At 36.9% G+C, this 22321-nt stretch overlaps 2 protein-coding genes across 2 annotated transcripts in view; one reads left to right on the forward strand and one right to left on the reverse strand.

Moving 5' to 3' along the window:
• zic6 (zic family member 6) overlaps positions 1-22321 on the reverse strand; it is an 81424-nt gene that overhangs the window by 26442 nt on the left and 32661 nt on the right. The gene's annotated exons all lie outside the window — the stretch shown is intronic.
• zic3 (zic family member 3 heterotaxy 1 (odd-paired homolog, Drosophila)) lies at positions 786-5635 on the forward strand. Its single transcript, XM_084132633.1, has 3 exons — positions 786-2086; positions 3001-3164; positions 3369-5635. Exons 1-3 carry the CDS (start codon positions 1090-1092, stop codon positions 3549-3551), a joined length of 1344 nt encoding a protein of 447 aa, XP_083988759.1. The 5' UTR covers positions 786-1089; the 3' UTR covers positions 3552-5635.

Below are 22321 nucleotides of genomic sequence, written 5' to 3' on the forward strand. Positions count from 1 at the left end.
GACTAGACCAGAATGTGGGTCTGATTTAGAGATTTTTGTTTTTAATCTCTAAAATATAAAAGGGAACTCCTTCCGAAGAGAGATTGAAGGGGAGAGGGAACGTGAAATGGCTTGTATAAAAAGCGCTGCTTGAAACACTCAACGCGTCTCTGAACTTGATCAGATTTTATGTGTCCTGCAGCGAGTCACCAGCAACCCTGTGAAACTTCCTCAATAGCAAGAATTTTTGGCGCCGTGAAAAAAAAAAAAGAAAAAAAAAAAAAAAAAATCCTCGGGATAATATACTTTCCACCAAATTTCATTCTCTCTTATTCTTGGGTTCTACGCTCTGTAGTAGGTAGGCTACGCTTTCACCTCTTACGGCTTCAAAAAATTCAGAACTCTATGCATGCATAAATGTAGCCTATATATGTGAATAGATAGATAGATAGATAGATAGATAGATAGATAGATAGATAGATAGATAGATAGATAGATAGATAGATAGATAGATAGATAGTTTATTTTGAGAAAAATGGTCAAGCAAATCCTGAAAGTTTATGTAACTTTGGGAACCGCTGACATGCAAGCTCGGGAAATAAACAAGCCTTTTTGCCTGAATCTAAATAAAGTCCCGTTCCTTTACCTGCAAATAATGCCAACAGCAACCAATCAAATCTACTCACTGAAACGAACTGCCATTTTCAATTCTAAACCTTGCCAATCAACTAACAGGCAGCCAATTATCGCCCTTCATATCCGTCACGTGACTAAGAAAGCGCTGTCCTTTCATTGGACAGCGTAGAGCTGCCTCCCGAGCTCATTTATGTGCAAGGAGTGAGTGATTGACTTTATCAGTCCAAGGACATCATTCGTCTGGAAAGGGGGGGAAGTTTGATCCTCTTTCTCACGGATCCCAGTTACGGGAGTTTGTCCTCCCGTTTACCGAGACCCGGGATTATCATTTCGTTTTTCATTTCAAGATTTCTTTATTCAAGCATACGTGAAATTGTGCTCAGTTTTACCGCTACCCACTTCACTCCACCAACCTGGGGTTTTTCACTTTTTTTTTTTTTTTCTTTTTCGCTTGCTTTTTCTCGATTGAGCCCAATGACTATGCTCCTTGATAGCGCTCCTCAGTTCCCGTCACTAGGAGTAGGGGGGTTCGGAACGCCTAGACATCATGAGTTGGGAAACCGAGACCCCGGGCTGGGGCTTAGTCCCTTCGCAGATTCATCTCACTCGGCTGCCTTCAAGATAAGTCCCGTTACTCACGATATCGCCTCAAGCCAGACATCAGCGTTCACCCCACAAGCTACTGGATACGCAGCCGCGCTCGGACACCACCATGGAGGACAAGTTGCTTCTTATGCCGGCGGAGCATTCAATTCGACCAGGGACTTTCTATTCAGAAACCGGGGCGCAGGCATTGGAGAAACCGCACCACCGAGTGCCCAGCATGGAATCTTTGCCGCTTCTGGGAGCCTACACGGCCCCCCCGGAATTTCGGACAACCCGGGACATCTGTTGTTTCCTGGACTTCACGACCAGAGCGTGAGCCATACTTCACCAGGAGGACATGTTGTAAACAGCCAAATGCACCTGGGTTTACGCGGGGACATTTTTGGACGTCCAGATCCGTACCGACCTGTGGCGAGCCCTCGTACGGACCCTTACGGCACCGCTCAGCTCCATAACTACAACCATCCCATCAACATGAACATGGGGATGAACGTACCCACACACCACGGTCCGGGGGCCTTCTTTAGATACATGCGGCAGCCTATTAAGCAGGAAATGTCTTGTAAGTGGATAGACGAGAATCAAATGAATAGACCTAAAAAGACTTGTGACAGAACTTTCAGCACAATGCATGAAATGGTGACACATGTTTCGATGGAACACGTTGGTGGCCCAGAACAGAGTAATCATATTTGCTTCTGGGAGGACTGCCCGAGAGAGGGAAAATCATTTAAGGCCAAATACAAACTCGTGAACCACATCCGAGTGCACACTGGAGAGAAACCGTTCCCTTGTCCGTTCCCCGGTTGTGGGAAAATCTTTGCAAGATCAGAAAATCTTAAAATTCATAAAAGAACTCACACAGGTAAGGCATTCATATTTCCCCCCTTTTTTGATTACCTATTGGTTTTTGGAAAAACAAATGTTTATGTATATGTAAATGATGTAGGCTATACATAAATTGCAGTTATTTCATACATTTAGGCAATACAATTGCATATTGTATTTTACATTAATTTTAAACTAAATATAAAGTTTAACATGGAGAAAAACTCCCACTAGTAGCTACTTTAACTACACTTTAGAATTAAATACATTGGTAAAATGTTTGGGGAGAAAAACTCATTTTGATCTCATATAACCCCTATATACTATGAAATGTTCATTTTCTGTTATCTTTTCGATTGAGGAAAATATATTTTTGTTCAAATGTATATGCATTGCAACTCTTTGAGGATGTAAAGCTGCATGCGTGGTTGTGGAGCGAAATTGTGAATGGACTGTCCTCTTTTCATTTGTCCTGCTGCTTGTGGCTGTAAAGTTAGTAATTGTGGGGATGTGTGTATTGTGGGTGCATGAATAAAATGCTACTGGGAACTTGAGGTCTGGGAAAGTATGAAATGGTAGAAGTGAATTTAGTCTGATTAGCTGGATTTGTGCCTTAAAAATTACCCCTTTCGAAATGTAAAGCAAGCTGTTGAACAGTCTAGTAGGCTATATTAAACTAGCCAGATAAGAAAAGTGTGCTCAAATTAAGCAATTGCTATGCAATTTACACGACGATGTATTGCGTGTTGATTAAAGATGCTTGGAAAGTAAAATAAAGGATAACAGCACGGACTCTCAAAAAGCGTGATATGTGGGTAACTAAACCATCTGGCGTGAGCGCACCATGGCCTATTATTTCGAAAGGCATATTACATAACTGAAAGTTGTGCTCATCCGCTCTGTGAAAAAAAGTTATATTCCTAAAACCCCAGTGTTTGCTCTCACTTGCAGGTGAGAAGCCATTTAAATGCGAGTTCGACGGCTGCGACAGGCGCTTTGCGAACAGCAGCGACAGGAAAAAGCACATGCACGTGCACACATCTGACAAGCCATATATCTGCAAAGTGTGTGACAAGTCCTATACACACCCCAGCTCTCTCAGGAAACATATGAAGGTAAGGGGAAATTTTCTGATTTTGCAGCCAAAAAGAAATCATACAAATAAATAGTTTATTATTATTATTATTATTATTGTGAAGAATAAAACCCCCTTAGGAACCCCTAAACAGAAATCATTTAAATCATATTGTTTAACCGTACCATGTAAACAAGTGTGTTATTGCCTGTATGTCATACATCTATGGACGTTATAATTTAAGGTACACGAATCACAAGGCTCAGAGTCGTCTCCAGCTGCTAGTTCTGGATACGAGTCGTCCACGCCGCCAGTGCTGGTTTCTGCGAACACTGAAGACCCGACAAAAACACCCACGTCTGCAGTGCAAAATACATCTGCACACAGCGATGGACTACCGCCTAATTTTAACGAATGGTACGTTTGAAGCTCCAAGCAGACTCTCAAAAGGTGGACCAAAAGGTTGAAGCAACCTTTAAAAAAACTATTTACGCTATGGCGTACAAAATGGCATTGAAACAACAGGAAAAGATGAGAGTTCGCCAACAGGCCTCGTCTATTCTCAGGATTCGAAATTTGACTTTATTCCGAGTTCGAAGAAAACTAGCAAGGCATTAAATAACAAAATAACACTTTCTAAGAATAAATGGTTTTCCTTTAGTTTTCAGATTTCAGATGATTATTTTATTTTTCATTTTATGTATTTTCTGAAAAAAAAATATTTAAAAAATAATGGCAAAGAAAGAATATTTCACGGTGTTTTATATTAAGGTGACACTCATATCACCTTTGATTGATTGTTAAAACTTCAGACAGTCTTAAGAAACGTGCCAAAGTCTTTGTCTTGAACTTGAACAAAAAAATAAATCATAAATAAGTATATAGCCTACTCGTGAATGTATTTCCTTGTTTGATGGAGTCAAATCTGTTGTCCAAGTCAGTTTTCAGGTGGAGAATGTGGTATTAGCTTACGATTGTTACCTTTGAATATAACGTTGCCTTTGTTAATAATGATGTAAATACATATCCATGATGCCATATTTATCAATTTGTAATTTAATTATCGGCGAAACAGCCGAATCTTAAATGATATTTATGGAAATGTTTTCTAACAAGACTGTACAGTTTTGAGTCAATAACCAGTTTTAACGATGAAAAAGGGAGTCAGTTCTAAAGTTCCCACGATACGATTGTATCTTTTTTAACCAATAAATGTGTCTTATCTGGGTCGTAAAGTATTAATTATATTAATATTATAACATGACATGATCTATAGTTTCAAGTACGCATTTTCCAACGTTAAGTTCACGTGAGGACCGGTATAAAAAGAAAGAGAGAAAAAAACCCCATTGGGATTATTATTATTATTTTAAATCACTGATGAATCAGCCATATGAAGTAGTAGACTTTCTGGTTCTTATTGATCCCCCCCCCCCCCCCACTCCCCCTCCACTGACCAGTGTTTTCATCGACACGACACTTTTTGACCAGATACACAATGCAATAGTATAGCTATCATTCATGCATCAACTTTGAACTCGTGTGACAGTGTTAAAGACATTAGCCTATATTCTTGGGTTTAAGGTACAGCCATTTGAATCAGTATAGTATTCCATTTTCGATGGTTCAAGAACTGTCTTTGTGGATGCAAGTCTGTGTTTAATGTGTCAAAGAGGAGCAATGATCTGTCACAACATTCTCAAAATAAAACTTTCTGTCTGTCAGTTTGCATTGTTTTAAATGTAGTTCTTCTGTGAATATAGTGTGTTGTTTGTTATGAGTACTGTGGTATAACATATAGAAAACTTTGATTACACATTTACTTGTTTTATGTGAATAACTTTTCCAGATGTGGAACTGTATGTGTGAATGAAATTTAGTATTAAGATTACTAGAACTTTTTAAGGTGGAAAAGTAAGGGAAATATGTTGTTCAGTGACACCAAGAGTTACAGCATTGCATTGTTACATATTTCTAAGAGACTAAAATTATGCATATACATATATTGTGCTTATGAACATGATTTCAAACCACCAGCACTACTTTTTGTAAACAAACGTTAAAAAAATCAGTACCTCGTAAGTAACGGTGATATATGAATACGTTTATTTAAATAATTTAATGAATATATGTTTTATATACTATTTTCTATACGTTAAGTTAAAATAAATAAAGATTTATTTCAGCCACCTTCGATGTATATTCAACCCTGATCTTAGACAGATCTAATGTACAAATGAAGCTTGAATGTGATTCTGTGACATTTTCTCGTGGAAATGGGTCACGCATCAAGTTATTCCTGAAAAGCACATGTTTAACTGATGAACTGTGTCACTGTGCCATTTTCGAGGCAAACGATGTTACTTCAACATACCTATTCAGAATTCAGCAAAATCTTGTACTTTCTTTCGAAGTAGCGTTATTGTTTGTTGGTTTGTTTAACAAACTATTTATGACAAAATGTGAACAAGTTTTTGACTGGAATTAAAACAAATCCTGAAATGTCACAAATGAGGACGTCAGTTTTTCCTTTTCATTTATTTCTTTGCTATTTTTCCTCTTGTTCTAATTCTAACCTTGAACTTAAAGCATAGCCTACGCCTTACTCCGAAATGTACGAAGCAGCAACCCACTTGAACTTGACAGTAACATGCCGCCATTTTAGCATCTTGTTTCTTTGAGGGACGAAAAAGTTTAGAATTGTAAAGCGTTAACGCAGCTAACAACAGTTTTAAGCACATGGTTATCTTAGGGCCTATGTTAGGACCTTGGATAGTAAACATGCAAGAAAGCTGCTAAGTTTGTTTCAAAACTTTCTGCCGAGATACGCTAAGCCATTCTCTCGTTGTCAATTATGTAGGCTGGGCTTGGAAGACATTCATTCAAAAACAATGCTGTGGTAAAAACAATATTGCACCAGTGGCAGATTGTACATTTTATTATTCCACTGCATTATAGCCTACAGATAATCTCCTAATGATTATCTCAGTCAAATTATTAAAATATATAGCCAAACAGTATAGCATCAACTCAGATATTGCTGCAGAATTTAAAGTGTAGGCTATAGAACTTTATAAGTTTTAATTAAGTATTTTTAAAATGATATATGCAATGTATACACCCACATACATATAGCCTACATATACCCATATGTATGTGTGTGTGTGTGTGTGTGTATATATATATATATATATATATATATATATATATATATATATATATATATAGGATATAGGATATATATATAGGATATATATATATATATATATATATATATATATATATATATATATATATAGGATATATATATATATATATATATATATATATATATATATATTACAAAAATATAGCCTACATAACCTGGTATTTAAAAACCGGCATCAATTAAAGGATATGGAGTGAACGCAATATATTTTTAAACTGACTCAAGTTTACGCTTTAAAGCCTATAAAGGCAACCATTATTTTTTGCAGAACCTGCCGGGCTCTTTTTTTCTTCCTGGCTTGGTATGCAGTATTTTAGCCCAACCCCCATAGACTCCACCTTCATTTCAAACCCACCCCCATCTTCATAAACAGTTTTCCCAAATTCATTTAAACTGAATCGTTTCTATTTTCTGCGCAAGCGCACATTCTTCTATTTCAGACAACATTCTTCTCCTCATGCCATCGGCTCGAGCCTATCTGACATATGTGGTGACGTAACAACATGGCGCCGGCTATTTTGCTGAGGCACACCGACACACTATCAGAGCTTGACTAAATGAAAGCACTCGTTCGGTCTCATTTTAAAACCGTTGCTAACAACTAAAAGTATAATGTGAATGTAAGTAAAATATAAGTGAATGTTTGGTCTTTGGAAAATACCGGTCTAAAGAATGGCATGGCTTTTTTTTCTAATTAAGTATGAAAACGATTAGAAAACACGTCGGCACTGTAGTCACGTGGCATGAGTTTGAAGAGTAGCGGAGTAAAACATTGAATCTGTTGTAAATAAAACGCTGGCTTTACACAAGCAGATATAAGAAATGTAATGCAGGGTTTTGGTTAAATCAATTAGGTTTAAGTAATCTAAGAGAAAATGTTCTAAAATAGGCTACCACTTGTTTTATCACTTTAAACACATTGAGATAAGAATTTAGGTGTTTATTTGCAAGCGCATTCCGGCTAATAGTAGCCTACTAATTTAAGGTCCTTTCCTAGTCCTCCCTGAAGCCACACTCAATCTCATAGCTTTGCTGGCTAAGCGGGTGGCACTGTCTAAGAGGATAAACCGACACGAGCCGGTTCCAAACGCTTTTTGTCACGCAACTGAGTGCGCGGTCATAATAAACTCATGAGATGAATTACCTTGAACATGGCGTGTAGTCAGCACGTTTGCGTGTGCTAGCCTATTAGTTTTCTCACGCATAACTTTAATTTTAAATTTAAAGGAACACATAAAATAAGTCATTGCCTCACACACTACCAGCCCTCTTATGCAGACTTGAATTCACTGCGATCAAACAACTGAATTCCATAAGGGATGCTTTTAGACAAGGTACTTAAAAAAAAAAAAAAAAAATTAGGCTAATAATAATTATATATACATATATATATATATATATATGTACACACACACACATAACTTACAACACAAACTTACAAGACCACATCCAAAATACAACAGCAAAAGCATTTGATATAAGGTATTCAAAATAAAGAAGGTACAGCTGGGGCGAGGGTGGTGCGGCTCACAAGGGTATGGGCGCTTACTAAATTAATTAAGGATCAAACCGATAAAATAAAATAAAAAGTGTTATAGCCTATATATATATATATATATATATACATACACACACATATGTTATATATGTTATATATGTGTGTGTATACATATGTGTGTATAACAATATGCTATAGAGTAAGATAAAAAAAAGGTATAGACTTCTACATCGTGATAAAAAAAATTTATTGTAGCCTATAGGCTTTTTTTATTTACACAGGAAACAAAATGGTAGATGTGAAAATCTCGAACTCTAAAGCTTATGTAAAATACGCTTTAAAATAAGTGAATTGGGCTGTGTTTGTCTTTAATTCGCTATATTTACCAAACAATACAACAGTTTTGTGGAAGGTAGAGACAATTTGCACGTCAATTAATCCTTTTCAGTGAGTTCCACCGATGCGTATTCACCTGCAGGAAAAGCGATGAATATGCAAAGGTGCTCAATATGACTGTTAATCCAGGATGTGCCTTTCAAAATCTACTTTGGATGTGCTGCAAGTCCATTGTAATGTTAAAGAAAGGTAACTGGAGCCATCATTTATCTTGATGTTTCGTAAAGTTTGCGTTTAAATTGATTTACCCTTCACATCCCTGCTGGAATGGAAAGGGGGTGGATTTTTATGTTACTTTAAAAATCCAACAAGTGTCAGCTGCTGTTTTTTTTTAGAAGCAAGCCTGTAACATGGTATTTCTTTGTTGTTTTGTTGTGTTAGTGGACATTTTAACTTATGGCCTTTATCGCTTTGCAGCGGGATTGTTAGCACACATGAGAAGTTAATATACTGAGACGTCATTCTAAGCACGTGCGAAATAAAAGAGAAGTGAGGATGAATTCCCAGAGCCAAGTAGGCTACTATCCTGGCCTACTATTCGCAAATTAGAAAATTTACGTAGATGTTTAAGAACGCTGCGAATCCATTTGTACCTTAAAAAGAGCGAGTCTCCAATAGTTCTTTGCAACATCACACACTGTCTTTGACTGAAGGAACCCCTCCTTTAAGTATATACAATAAGTATATAAATAAATAAATAAGTAAATAAGTAAATAAATACAATTATGAAGGAGACCAGGGAGATTGTTTCAGCACAATTCTTTGATAATTATCATATGCCCTTTTTTTCTTTTTCTTTTTTTTGGATTAAGCAATCCAAGGTGTTGCATTAATGTCCGGGTTTGGAGAAAGTATCCCGATCCCTTGTTACAATACTTTCAGTTTGATACCATTTATCTTATCGTGCAGACATGTTCATCATAAAAAAGATGGTGAAGGCACATGGAACCAAATTAGCCTAAACAATAAGCTCGGAATTGACCAACATCATCATATAATAATAGAGAAGCCTGTTTTACATAAAATGCAAGGGAATGATCTTAATTTGTTTTAGAGAGAAAAATCATGAAATCACGTCAATCTATCCGCCACCTAAATTGTTCAGTTCAGCTGGACCATTAGAAATTTGTACATTAATGAATTTCACATCACCAATGGCCATATTAATAAAATGAGATATTTCCAAGAATATTACTAATAATCATTAGAAGTTTATGTCCACTGCTTGTCATCATGCTGACTCACTTATCAGTGAGTTAAGGTGGCCTGAGCTGTGCCATCATTGCTTCAGTTAACACCTGCAAACAAGCGTCAGGGACTGCAGGGGGCGAGAGAGCAGGTGGTTGGTAGTTTGGAGGCCCAAATTAATAAGACTAAAGCAACAAAATACAAAAGGCAAAATCATTGGGTCAGAAAGTATCAGTTCTGCTCCAGCTGACATAATATGACTATCCTTGACTCTAAAAGTCATTAAATCAAAACATGGACTGAAAATGCCAATTGATTGATCAAGTCACATAACTTTTTTTTCTTCATATTTTACTCTCTGTCGATATAATAGTAGCCTGCATGACATATAATACAAGCAGTAATTTATTGATAATTTCACACTGTAGCTCATTAAGGTAATGATTTATTGCCTAAGGTTATTTTAAAATAGTGTATTCACATATTTTTTTCTTTGTCCGACAAAAAGTAATTATGCACACTTTACTGTGTGTGTGGGTATCGAGGCTATCAGGGGGTGGGTGGCCAGGTGCTGTTGGAAATTGCTTGGCTATTGCCAAAGAGACCTCATGCCAGGATAATGCAAGGTCCAAAGGTGCACCAGACTAGAGTCAATCCAACCTCTCTCAATACCCCAGGGCCAATCTCCTGTGTAATTGTTTTTCCGGTTTCATCTTTCCATTTTGAGGGACATTACAGAAAACGGATCACATTCTTTGTCTTTGCTCACTTAAAAAAAAAAAATGACAGCAAAAGAAGAGAGCACAAGTTCATGTGAATATGTTTACAACCTTGCTGCTGTTGTGCCGCACAACATCCAAGTTCACCATCACTAATTTTCTTAAGGGTAAATTATTGCATGACACTGCAATGATGTTTCATATAAATGTATCTTAAACTGCAGCTCAAATGGAAGTTTTGAACAATAAGGTAAGTTCATTGGGTGTCAAATTAAAATCAAGAGTATGAAAGACATATAATGTATAATTCAAAATCAGTTAATTTCCAAGTTCCAAGCGCATGGAACATTATCTATCTCTTATATTAGAGGCTGATGAAGACACTAATGGCTTTTTCAACACAATACTTAAAAAAGGGCATTTTTGCATGAATATTCTAATATATTTTTAATGTGATAGCCTATAAATGCGCAAAACAACATAATCGTTATTGCAATTCTAAATAGGCTGCATGCCACCGTTATTATTAGGCTACTGAAAGACTGAAATATCAACCCTATTGCCTGCACCTAAAAATATGCCAGTTGAATTCAGAGATAATCCGATTTTAAGCGTTTAACAAAACAAATAATTAAACAGCCATGCAAAGTGAACGCTAACAACAATAATGATCATATACACATTTCCATAGGCTAAATGTAATTTTTATGTATAGGAGCATGTATTAGATTCAATGTTTTGTGTATAATTATATAGTTCTTAAGTCAAGCCATAGCCTACTTTGTCAATGTTTGTCATAAATGTCACAGGCAGTCCGTAACTCCGTAATTCGCGCGAAAAGAAAATTCAGAGCACAGAATTATTAACAATTCACTTGGCAAGTCCTTGACAAACTCATTCGAAATGAATGTCAAAGAAACTTCAATCATGCACTATAGCTCAGATTACTGCAATTTCCCTGTCTCAGAAAACTCGTGTGCTTGTTTTGGTGAGTGAAAACGTGAGGATGGAATAGTCGTCATGGAGTTTAAAAATGGCCAAAGGGAACGAGCAGGCGTTTTAATATTTGTCTTTCTTACATTAGTTGATATATTGTAATGTGATATTTCCTATTAAATCACTCAAAACGGACATAATTCAAGTCTTAAAAAAGTAAATTCTGCAGCATGATATTTAACCACTTATACCAGAACCATTTTTCCTCATGATCATATGCTATAATAATAGCTACATATTACACACAAAGTCAGCTATAAGTTCAAGGAGAAAATAACCAAAAAACTAGCCATTTAAATAAATGCAACGAAATTCGTAGTGTAGGCCTAAAATTTGCTTACAGCTGTGATTAATTTATTTTTATTTGTGCAATAAAACGCGTTATTCCGTCATAATCTCGGTAACGATTCTGCGTTTGCTTTTGCCAAATGTGCGCCCTGAATGATTTTGGTACAATAAGGTGAAATCTGGGGCATTCGGACTCAAGTAGACTGGTTATCAGAGTCAGTGAAGTGTAAAATTGCAACACCAGACAGGCAGCATAATAGCTCAGAAGGGGGCTAATGTTCATGCTGCATTCACAGAAAATTTTTATAATTGCTAAATTAAAAAGAACTATGTTTATACAATATTTTTTGTGCTTGGTGCTCTTTTTAAATTCATTTACCTTTTACACTGAGAATTTTACTCACTTTTTTTACTTTTGTAAAAGTAAGTACTCACTTAAAAATGTTGGGTTAAAAATTACCCAACGAATAACCCAACTATGGGGTGGTATAGCACCTTCCCAACTGTGGGTTATTTTAACCCAACTGGAGTTTAACCCATTGGGTTAAACTCCAGTTGGGTTAAAATAACCCAACAGTTGAGTTAATTATTTATTTTTATTTATGACCTTATTTTAATAAATAAAATACACATTGTTTTCAAATACAGATTGTTTATTTGTATAAAACAATACATATGTTTCAACAAATATATTTTTAAACTATATATTGGGGAGTCCAGCATTTAATGTAAATATACATAATTGTGTACATAAATTCAAAATACACAAGTGTACATACAACATCATAAATTCAAAACCTATGCAAATATATACAAACAGTACATATTCAAAACCTACACAAAAATGTACATAGAGTACAAATACATAAAATATATACATACAGCACACAAAAATTCAAAATGAACACTAAATTTAGTTTATGAGTAAATTTATGAGGCAGGAACTCCTTCGGATACATTAAAGTTTGCATGCTACAAAAATTCCCAAAATGGGTGCAGAGGTCTTGAAATAGTTTATGTCATAGATGTAAAACATTTTTGAAACACATCCATTGCTTGAAATAAAGTCTTCTGTTCAACTGCTTCCACACTGAATATGATAAAAACTTGCGAGTTCTCTTTGTCCCCAAGCATCAAGTCATGTGGATCCGGGCTTGTCTCACTGTTCAGGTAATGCACCATGTTAGTTCCAACCTTAAAAGAATAAATAAAGTTCATTTTGGCATGCACTGTGACAAAATCAACAGTGTTAAACCATGAAAAAGTTACATCCAAGCAGTGCTGTACTGAATTAAATTATGGTCACTCTAATTAGTCATTACACCTGCTGTTAAAGGGTTAGTTCATCCAAAAATGTAAATTCTGTCATTAATTACTTGTCCTCATGTCATTCCAAACCTGTAAGACTTTCGTTCATCTTCGGAACACAAATAAAGATCTTTTTGATGAGTCTGAGAAATTTCTGTCCCTCCATTGACAGCTACAGTATGCATCACTTTTAAGTCCCAGAAAGGTAGCAAAGACATCATTAAGGTAATACATGTTACTCCAGTGGTTCAACCTTAATTTTATGAAGAGACATGAGTATATTCTATCCCTTAACCATAATTTATCACTTTATTTACAAAATATTAAACTCGAGAGCACCTTGACGCATGTGTGTTGTGTTAATGCGAGAACAGACGACAAGAGCGTGTCGGTCTTTACTACCTTTCTGGGGCTTGAAAGTGGTAGTTGTGTAGACTGTCAATGGAGGGACAGAGAGCTCTCAGATTTCATCTAAAAGATCTTCTTTTGTGTTCCGAAGATGAGCGAAAATCTTACAGGTATGGACCGACATGAGGGTGAGTAATCATGACAGAATTTTGTTTTTTTTGGATGAACAATCCCATTAACAAGCGGAATCATTGAAGAAAAGAAGAAGTGGATGAACATGAGCCACAGAGCAGTGTAATTTATCAGTTAATTTGATAGTGTTGCTTTTACTTACAGGCTAAATGTCATTTAAGCTGTGCTTCATTTCAGCATATGTTGGACACACCATTTTTCCATTTGTGAGGTATGGCGATGATGGCAGGATGTCAGAAAGGGTTTTAAAGGCCATTTCTCCATGATCATCTTTGAAAGACAAGTTTACAGAAGAAAAAAAAAAAAAAAAGGAAAAAAAAAAACGTTTTCATCTATACCACACGTGTAAACCTTTTTTTTTATATACGTACTTAGACACAGCCAAAAAAAATTTCCAAATAAGACACCCCTTCCCTATAGAGCAGGGGTTTTCAAAGTGTGGGCGCGCCTCCCCAGGGGGGCGCCAGAGCATGCCAGGGGAGGCGCGGAGAGTGGTAAAAATCATAGCCTAATAATTAGTTTAAATTAATAAATTAAAAAAGTTAAATTGTTATTGTTCTGAAAATAAGGCCTCGTTTACACTGCATGTCTTGATGCCAAATTTTGATTTGTTACCTTTATCCGATTTTTTTTTACTGTCCTTTTACACGTTCTTTCAACTGTGACCCATATCCGATTCATGTGTTTACACTTGCCATACTATCTGAAAAATCATGAATGCTTAAAGGGTTCAATTTTCTTGCATAGATGTACGAACGCGAAATATGCTTGATGCTAGCTCTGCGATATATGCAATGCAAAGTTCGCCAAACATCATGATTTTGAGGCGGAGGAGGACGAAAAGTGCATTGCAACCTGCGCATATGCTTCAGTTATTGTGTGCAAGAGATATCTCAGGACTGGACCCACGGTGGGAGCATATTGTGTTTAAATACTGCCTTTAACGAGGAGCAGTGGGTCCGAAATTTTTGGATGAGCAAGCCAGCCTTTGATATGTTGTGTCAACGTTTGTCCACATTCCTCTCCTATGACGACACAACGTTTCGTCGGACCATCCATCCTTTTGCAGATGCGCGTCAGGGATTTTCGTCATTAAACCGCGGATACGTAGCCTAATGCCTCAGAAAATCCGATCTGTGGCAAGAGAGAATTGTTAATTATTAATTAACATCAAATAACCACTTTTAGACAGTGATAAGTGCCTTATTCTACTTTTTGTTGTTGAAAACTGTATCATCTGCTCATCTTTGTTTCTGGCTTTCTTTGTTACAAATTACGTGTTTTGGTAAAAACTGTTACAAAAACCACAAACTCGCAAAAAAAGCCAAGAGTCAAACTGCCCAACTAAAGGAAACACTGATCACCATAATGGCGATCAATAATTTTCAATAAATCGTCAACATCTAAACCTCTGTTAATTCTCAATAAGACCTTCTGTAGACGTATGACACCAATTAAGTCAATCTGGTTAGTAATAAGTGAAGCTGGTAATGCTGTAAACTAATCAATTCTGTATCCGGTACCGATTGCATAGCTCAACTTATGTGGCTGTCACCTGTTGAAAGAAATGACTCGAACCCGAAGTCGATAGACTCGAAACGTGAACTAATCAATTCTGTATCCAGTACTACAGACTGCATAGCTCAGTTTATGAGGATGTCACGGGATGAACGAACGACTTAGATCGGGGGGCGAGGTAAACTAGTACTGCAAAGCCTGAAGACCCAGATAAATGAATTAATCGTTCTGTTTCTCATAATTTGGCCTCTTCCTTGCATTGCAATTTTTTTCTTATTCTAAATGTGATCATCATTAGATGTGTTTGGTGAATTTGGCTATTGACATGTAACATTTTAAATACATACTGCTGAAATGAACGAAATGACTTGAAAAAAAATTTGTTCGAGATTCAAAGATCCAAGTCAGTAAAATGATCCGAACTTCCCACTACTACTGTACAGTAGCTTTTGGCAGTCTGTAAAAATATACCTCAGATTTCTTGTCAAATCTAGTTGTACAGTCAATCGAAAAGCTCTTTCCCATTTCTGATGCGTTTTGTGTGTTTTTCACAGCAGTCATTCTGCCATTCAGTGGGCGTAACCGCAGTCACTCGACGGTGATACCCTCTATACTGAACATCACCATTCCAAGAAAACTGTGAAGTCTGGGATGTTCTCTAATGATTTCTTTGATAGTTTTTGTTCCAGAGGATCAATTCCACGCACTGCAGTTTGTTGAGGTGGTGTGTGTCTCATGAACTCCTCGACTTGGCTGTGAGGACTTCTTGCTTTCTTTTGCCACTCAATCATTGTCAGTCATCAGACAGCTCAGACTCTATTGAAATTAAAACATACTGTATAAAAATGAGGGAAGACAGCTGAAAAAAACAAACAAACAAACAAACAAACAAACACAAGTAATTAACTGTACCTGGATCTGTAGTAGCCCCAGCACTGTACATTTGGTCTCTCTAATCATTATTCAACTTACCAGCTTGTTATTAGAAGGACTCCAAGACCGGTGCCAGATAAGGAAGACAATTAGGCTAAACATCCAAAATGTGTACTATTGTACACTGTTCAGGACCAGAGTTGAGAACTATTATCATCCAGCAGGGTAAAACTTTCATTTACTCCTTCCTGTTTAAGAATGAAGCAGAAAAAAAGAAATATTTTCAGAAAAGTAAACTAGTCCGTAAAAACTTGTTACTACAGTAAATCAAGGTAATCTGTGTATTGGAAAACATAAACCAGGGTTCACCAATCTCGGTCCTGGAGGGCCGCTGTCCTGCAGAGTTTAGCTCCAACACACTTGTTTGAAAGTTTCTAGTATGCCTAGTGCAGGGATGGGCAACTTCGGTCCTAGAGGGCCACTGTCCTACAGAGTTTAGCTTCAACCCTAATCAAACACACCTGAACAAGCTAATCAAGGTCCTCAGGATTACTAGAAAATTACAGGCAGGTGATTTTTTCAGGGTTGGAGCTAAACTCTGTAGGACAGTGGCCCTCCAGGACCGAAGTTGCCCATCCCTGGCCTAGTGAGACCTTGATTAGCTGGTTCAGGTGTGTTTAACTGGGGTTGGAGCTAAACTCTGCAGGACAGCGGCCCTCCAGGACCGAGATTGGTGAACCCTGACATAAACTTTCTTTAACTAATCATGAACTAATCGTTTATTTGTTGCACAATGTTTCTCATGTTTTCCTCTTCAGTGTTGTTGGGAATATCTGCACTTTTTCATCTTTCTTTCATCTAGGAGATTTCAGCAAATTCAAACGCTTCTCACTGCATCTCACAGCGCTGTTGTGGTGTCGTGTGACCGATGTCTGAGCTCGCGCCGCTGGGCCGAGCTGATAAATGGTCCGTGCACTACGGTTCAAATGAGTAGTAGATCTCTTTTGTTCCGCATTTAGTGACAATTGTAGTCGCACCTGTACGAAAAAGTATGTTACCAGTCTGGAGCACTGCTTCAGCTGTGACAGACCATCACTACGGTCCCTTTAAGACCTTTGCTATCACGAATACCGTAAAACAGGCGTAATGCTAGATAGCGATTTCAGACTAACGTTACTTAGTTTATTGTAGTAGGTAACTTCCTGGTAGTAGTACATCTCTAAACGGATTCGCTAGTATAATGTTTTAATTAATTACTGCTAGCGAGCTAACGGGGATCGCTAGGATTAATTTCCAATCGATCTCACTTCCCGGAGATCATTAAAACGGACTAAAGGGAACTTCGTTTTTTAAAAATATAAAATTCAATTTTAGAATTATATTCAACGTCTCAGTACACAATACTTAATGTTATATACATAAAAACGATATGACTTACCTTTCATAATCAGGATGCAGCAGCAGCTTCTATGTTGACTGTCTGTCACTGGACCGTTAAAATTTGAACCGTCGCTGCGGAAACCGTAGGCTATTTAACCCAACAGTCGGGTTATTTTTTAGAAATTACCCAACGATTTTAAAAATGACCCAATATTTTTTGGAAAATAACCCAACATAGGCTATTGACCCAATATGTGTAACCCAACGGTTGGGTTAAACACATAACCCAACGGTTTACTGTTAATTGAAATACCTAATAATATTTGTTACTCCTATCAATAAGCAAACAATGCATGTAAAAATGAAATGCATGTCTGAGAGGCTGCAAAAGTATACTTTTGCAACCTCTCAGACATGCATTTCATTTTTGAATATGTGATACAAGTCTCTAAGCCTTTTAAAGTGACAACACTGCCCTTTGCTAGCAACTTCAGGGTTTCTTCTCCATCCTCAAACCCTGAATAAACATTTTGTTGAGAAGATAAGCTTAACACAACATTAAAAGCAAACAGGCTTTAAAACATTACATTGTTTAAATACTCACAATTTAATAAAATCACTTCTAAAATGATAATTTGACTACTAAAAGGCATAACCAGAAAGAGATAATGGAACCAAAACATGCCTTATCTCTAAAATTATGAACTCGCCTAAAAGCTTCCAAAACATCATCTACACTCTGGTGGGATTTTTAATACGTGTCATGTACAGTTCAGCAGACAGACTACTGTCTGAACATTGGGCATGTAGACAGACAGACAGAACATGTAGATTAAGGATTAATCCATGTTTAATTCCAGCTTCCCCCTGAGAGTGGGACGGTCTGGGACCCTATTAAAAAAAGTCAGTCTCACAGTCAGACTTGAAGGAAAGTGGATGTACTACTACATCTTGTCTACTGCATCCACCAGACCACAAAATAAATAAATAAATAAAACTTCAACCAATTGCTAGGTACATTTAGTTAGGCAGCAAAAAACAAAAAGAAATGTGGTGGAACACACCGTTTACCAGAACCGTGTCAAAAATAGTCTTTATAAATTACCCCACAGGCTCACACCAATAGCACAATAATAAATATAAAAATTCTAATATTTCACTTCTTAAAATCCCTCTGTTCAAAAACAGAAAGATGCACTTGTTTGATAAAGCCTCATTTCTGACTGATGCACTTTACAATTCTGCATTTGGCTGTGCAGAAACACGCCCAGCAGCAAGACTACAGGAAAAATTTCTATACCGTTTAATAACATACATTAACAGCAGCTGCAGTCTGAGTAGCTTCAGTTCTTATTGGTCTGCATGTCACATGCACTAGGCAACAACCAGACTTCTACAGGGGCTCCAAATGTCATCTCACCCAAATCAGACTGATTATATATTCGTCTAGAACATAGAAGTAATACTTCTATATTCATCATTGAGTTATTTTAATGTTGCTTGGGGTGTTGGGAGTAAGCAGATAAGGCACGTAAAAGGTTCAGAGGTAAAAATGTTTAGTGCTTTAATTGTGATGGAAACGAGCATTAGGTTAAAGATGTTACAAGCCGGACAGACAAGATTGAAGAGCCTCTACTCTGACATGGTTGCCTCTTATTGTGCACTTTTCAGTCATTCTGACGTGCATTCATATCTTTCTTTTCCAGCCTGACACATTTCTTTTTTTCAATTAACCATTAGACCTGTCATCTTCTTTACTGCACACACATACTCGTTCTGTTTGGACAGAAAATTGCAGTCCAATTAAAAGTAATCAAAGGCTGATGAGTAAAAAGCCTGGCTATTCTCATGCTTTTTATTTATTTATATATATTTCAAGCGATTTCTTCTATACTGAATGGTTTTTGATGGCCAGTGGATTGGCAGAACAAAAAAATTATTGTGTGAAGTCACAAATTATTTAAAAATATATCTTTATTTTAATGTCAAGTCATTGGCAAGTTGCATCATGAATGGACGGGTAGGTCGTAAATTAGAGCTCTCCACACAAACTACAGAATTTATTGCCACATATATTAAAACTGCATTCTGCACAACATCCTCTCAATTTGAAAAGTTTGACAGCAGACCACAAAATGATATGCTTTGAATTAATATGGAATGACATGCTCTCCATCGAGACCACTTTGGGACCTGGATAAGAGGCAGGGACAGCTGCGTAATTACAACTCTCACATGTACAGAAAGTAAATAATTTATTGCCTATAGTAGCCATTAACTGAACAAACACAATAAGCTCCATAACTACCCAGCAATACCGTAAATCTGTTAAAGACGGAGCATTTTACATTCTGCTGAGTCAGAAACAATAACTGGTTAAGGTAACTACTTTTACATGTTAAATACAAGCTTAAAATTAGTTACTCTCAAAAAAGTATGTACAAACAACAAACATTTCAAATTCACATTGTACAATATATTCTGGATCTGTTTCATTGGATATAGCCATCAAAAACATGGCGGTTGGAGGCAAACAGCCAAAAATGCACTAATAGCTGCCAAGATGCTCTAAAAGTGAAACATTTATGACCTCCAATAATAACATTAAATGTTCCTGTAATAACAGCGATTTCTTTCTAGTGATTTACAATGGATTTCAGCCTTCAGCCTGTAAATCAAAGACTGCCCATATACCCACACACTTATTAGCTTGTAGTCAAAGACTGTTTTCAGCAGCATAAACAGCTTAAAGGGTTAGTCCACCCAAAAATTAATTACTCGCCCTCATGTCGTTCCAAACCGGTAAGACTTTCATTCATCTTCGGAACACAAATGAAGATCTTTTTGATGAAATCTGAGAGCTTTCTGTCCCTCCATTGGCAGCTGTGCAACTAACTTTTACGCTTCAAAAAGTTCATAAAGAGATCATAAAACTAATCCATATGAGTGGTTTAGTCCAAATTTTCTAAAGAGACTCGATCGCTTTATATGATGAACAGATTTAATTTAGGCTTTTATTCACATATAAATATTGATCAGCGAACATAAACAGAAGCTCAACCAAACCGGCTTGACGCGCGAGAACAAACCTCTTTGGTTCTCGCAGAAGCTCAAACATGCTGCATAACACGAGAGTGAACATCATTGGTTCTCCTGGAAGCTCAAACGTGCTGTTACACGACAGTAAACCTCATTGGTTCTCGCACGTCAAGCGAACATGCTTGAGCTTCTGTTTACCACAACTGATGTGAGTTGATGAATATTTTTATGTGAATAAAAGCCTAAATTCAATCTGTTCATCATATAAATCGATTGTGTCTCTTCAGAAAATTGGGACTAAACCACTTTACGATCTCTTTATGAACTTTTTGAAGCGTCAAATCAGATCAAAGGGTCTCAGATTTCATCAAAAAGATCTTCATTAGTGTTCCGAAGATGAACGAAAGTCTTATGGGTTTTGGAAGAACATGAGGGTGAGTAATTAATGGAAGAATTTTCATTTTTGGGTGAACTATCCCTTTAAATGTAAATTATAATCTGTACTGGCTGAATTTCGAAATCCTTACATCTGCAGAACACAGCAACTAAACAACAACTTAACACTGATAAGTTGCTGTAACTGCACAAGCACAGCATCCAGACATCCCACACACAATTTTGCCTCATAGCATCTGTCTCTGGAGACATTATGGGGAAATCCTGGAGACAGGAGCTAAAGTGCAGGCCTAACTCATCTCAACACTCAAGAGTGCATAGATCATGACACCATTTATTCTTAAAAAGAGTGCACTGTGTGCGTGTAAATTTAGAAAGCGCCCTGATAGATTTGTTCGAGTTTTAACCACAGGAGAAGACTGTTTCATAAGAGCATGCAGAGCGTAACTGTTCACACATTTGCATTTGACCTGCTCTTGTACGGGTCCTGGGAACAGTAGAGAGGTGTGTACAATCTGAAGTTTACAAGATATCACAGTTTTTTTTAACCTTGCCCTGACCACATGTGGAGTTATGAGATCTCTAGCAAGTGTAAACTCAGCAAGGAGTCTGAAATACGACTGTATGCGCACAGAGAGGTTCTGTACGGTTACATTCCCTCATTTCTTAATGCCTCTAAAAGTGATGTGCTAAATCCTGAAACTAAAGCTTAAAGGATGTGGAAAAGTGTAAATATAAAATATCTTACTAGATATATATATATATATATATATATATATATATATATATATATATATATATATATATATATATATTAGAGCTGCACAATTCACCTTTGTTGTTTGTTCAAAATAGATTCTCCCACAATTCAGAATAGACAACTTACAGTAACACGTAATTTACTAGAGGTTCTGACAAAATGTTAATTGCTGCAGTCTATGAAATATTTTATTAATTTCAATTATTCTTTTAAAAGTTGGTTTGAATGAATGATTCAATGAATCACTCATAAATAATTAACTGATGAATCAGCATTTTTGAACAAATCTCTTGGATGAACGATTCAATGACAGATATATTTTAACAGTTCCTTGTCGCCACCTACTGGCGTAATGATGTAATTGGTACAATCTTTACTTGAAGCTTCAAGTTACTTTCAACAGGTGATTAGTCTATTTTGAATGCTATCATGGACATCAGTGTTTATATCTGAACTATGAACACTTAATCATTGTCATTAAGGAATAAGATTGCGTGGTTGTTTGAATCGAGATAGCGCTCTTTTAACGATTAACCGTGCAGCTCTAAACATATACATATACATATATACACATATACATATACATATATACACATATACATATACATATACATATACATATATATATATATATATATATATATATATATATATATATATGTGTATATCTTTTGAACAATAATGTGGCCTGCAGGGCGGGGCCGAGAGCCATGGGAATGGAGCAAGGCCGGTGGCACGAGGGCTAATGAGCGCCACACCGGTCTCGAGTCTCATGGAGTTGATTAAAGTGATTAAAGTTTATTAAACGTTCGCCAGATCCCGCCTCCTTCTTCCCTGAGCCTTTAACTTTGCAACATTGGTGCCGAAAACCCGGGAGGAAGGAGGGACACGCTGTCTGAGAGCCCTCGCTGCTGAGGGGGATTGCTGTCTGACAGCACGAAGGAGCGGTGACCGCCGGTGGTGCTGGAGCGATTGAGAAACAGCTGGGGCTGCCGCTTTACTTTCATTTTGTTATGTTTGTTTTATGATTAAACTTTACGTTGATTGTTCGCCGGTTGCCGCCTCCTTCTTCCCTGAGCCTTGAACATCG

This window comes from Abramis brama (genome assembly GCF_963993115.1).
Source record: "Abramis brama genome assembly, chromosome: 13".
NCBI lineage: Eukaryota > Metazoa > Chordata > Actinopteri > Cypriniformes > Leuciscidae > Abramis > Abramis brama.

Excerpts from the sequence above, each read along its gene's own strand:
- zic3 (XM_084132633.1), top strand. The coding sequence starts at position 1,090 with ATGACTATGCTCCTTGATAGCGCTCCTCAGTTCCCGTCACTAGGAGTA. Across the intron at positions 2,087-3,000 it reads TCATAAAAGAACTCACACAG|GTGAGAAGCCATTTAAATGC; the intron begins GTAAGGCATTCA and ends TCTCACTTGCAG. Across the intron at positions 3,165-3,368 it reads CTCTCAGGAAACATATGAAG|GTACACGAATCACAAGGCTC; the intron begins GTAAGGGGAAAT and ends TTATAATTTAAG.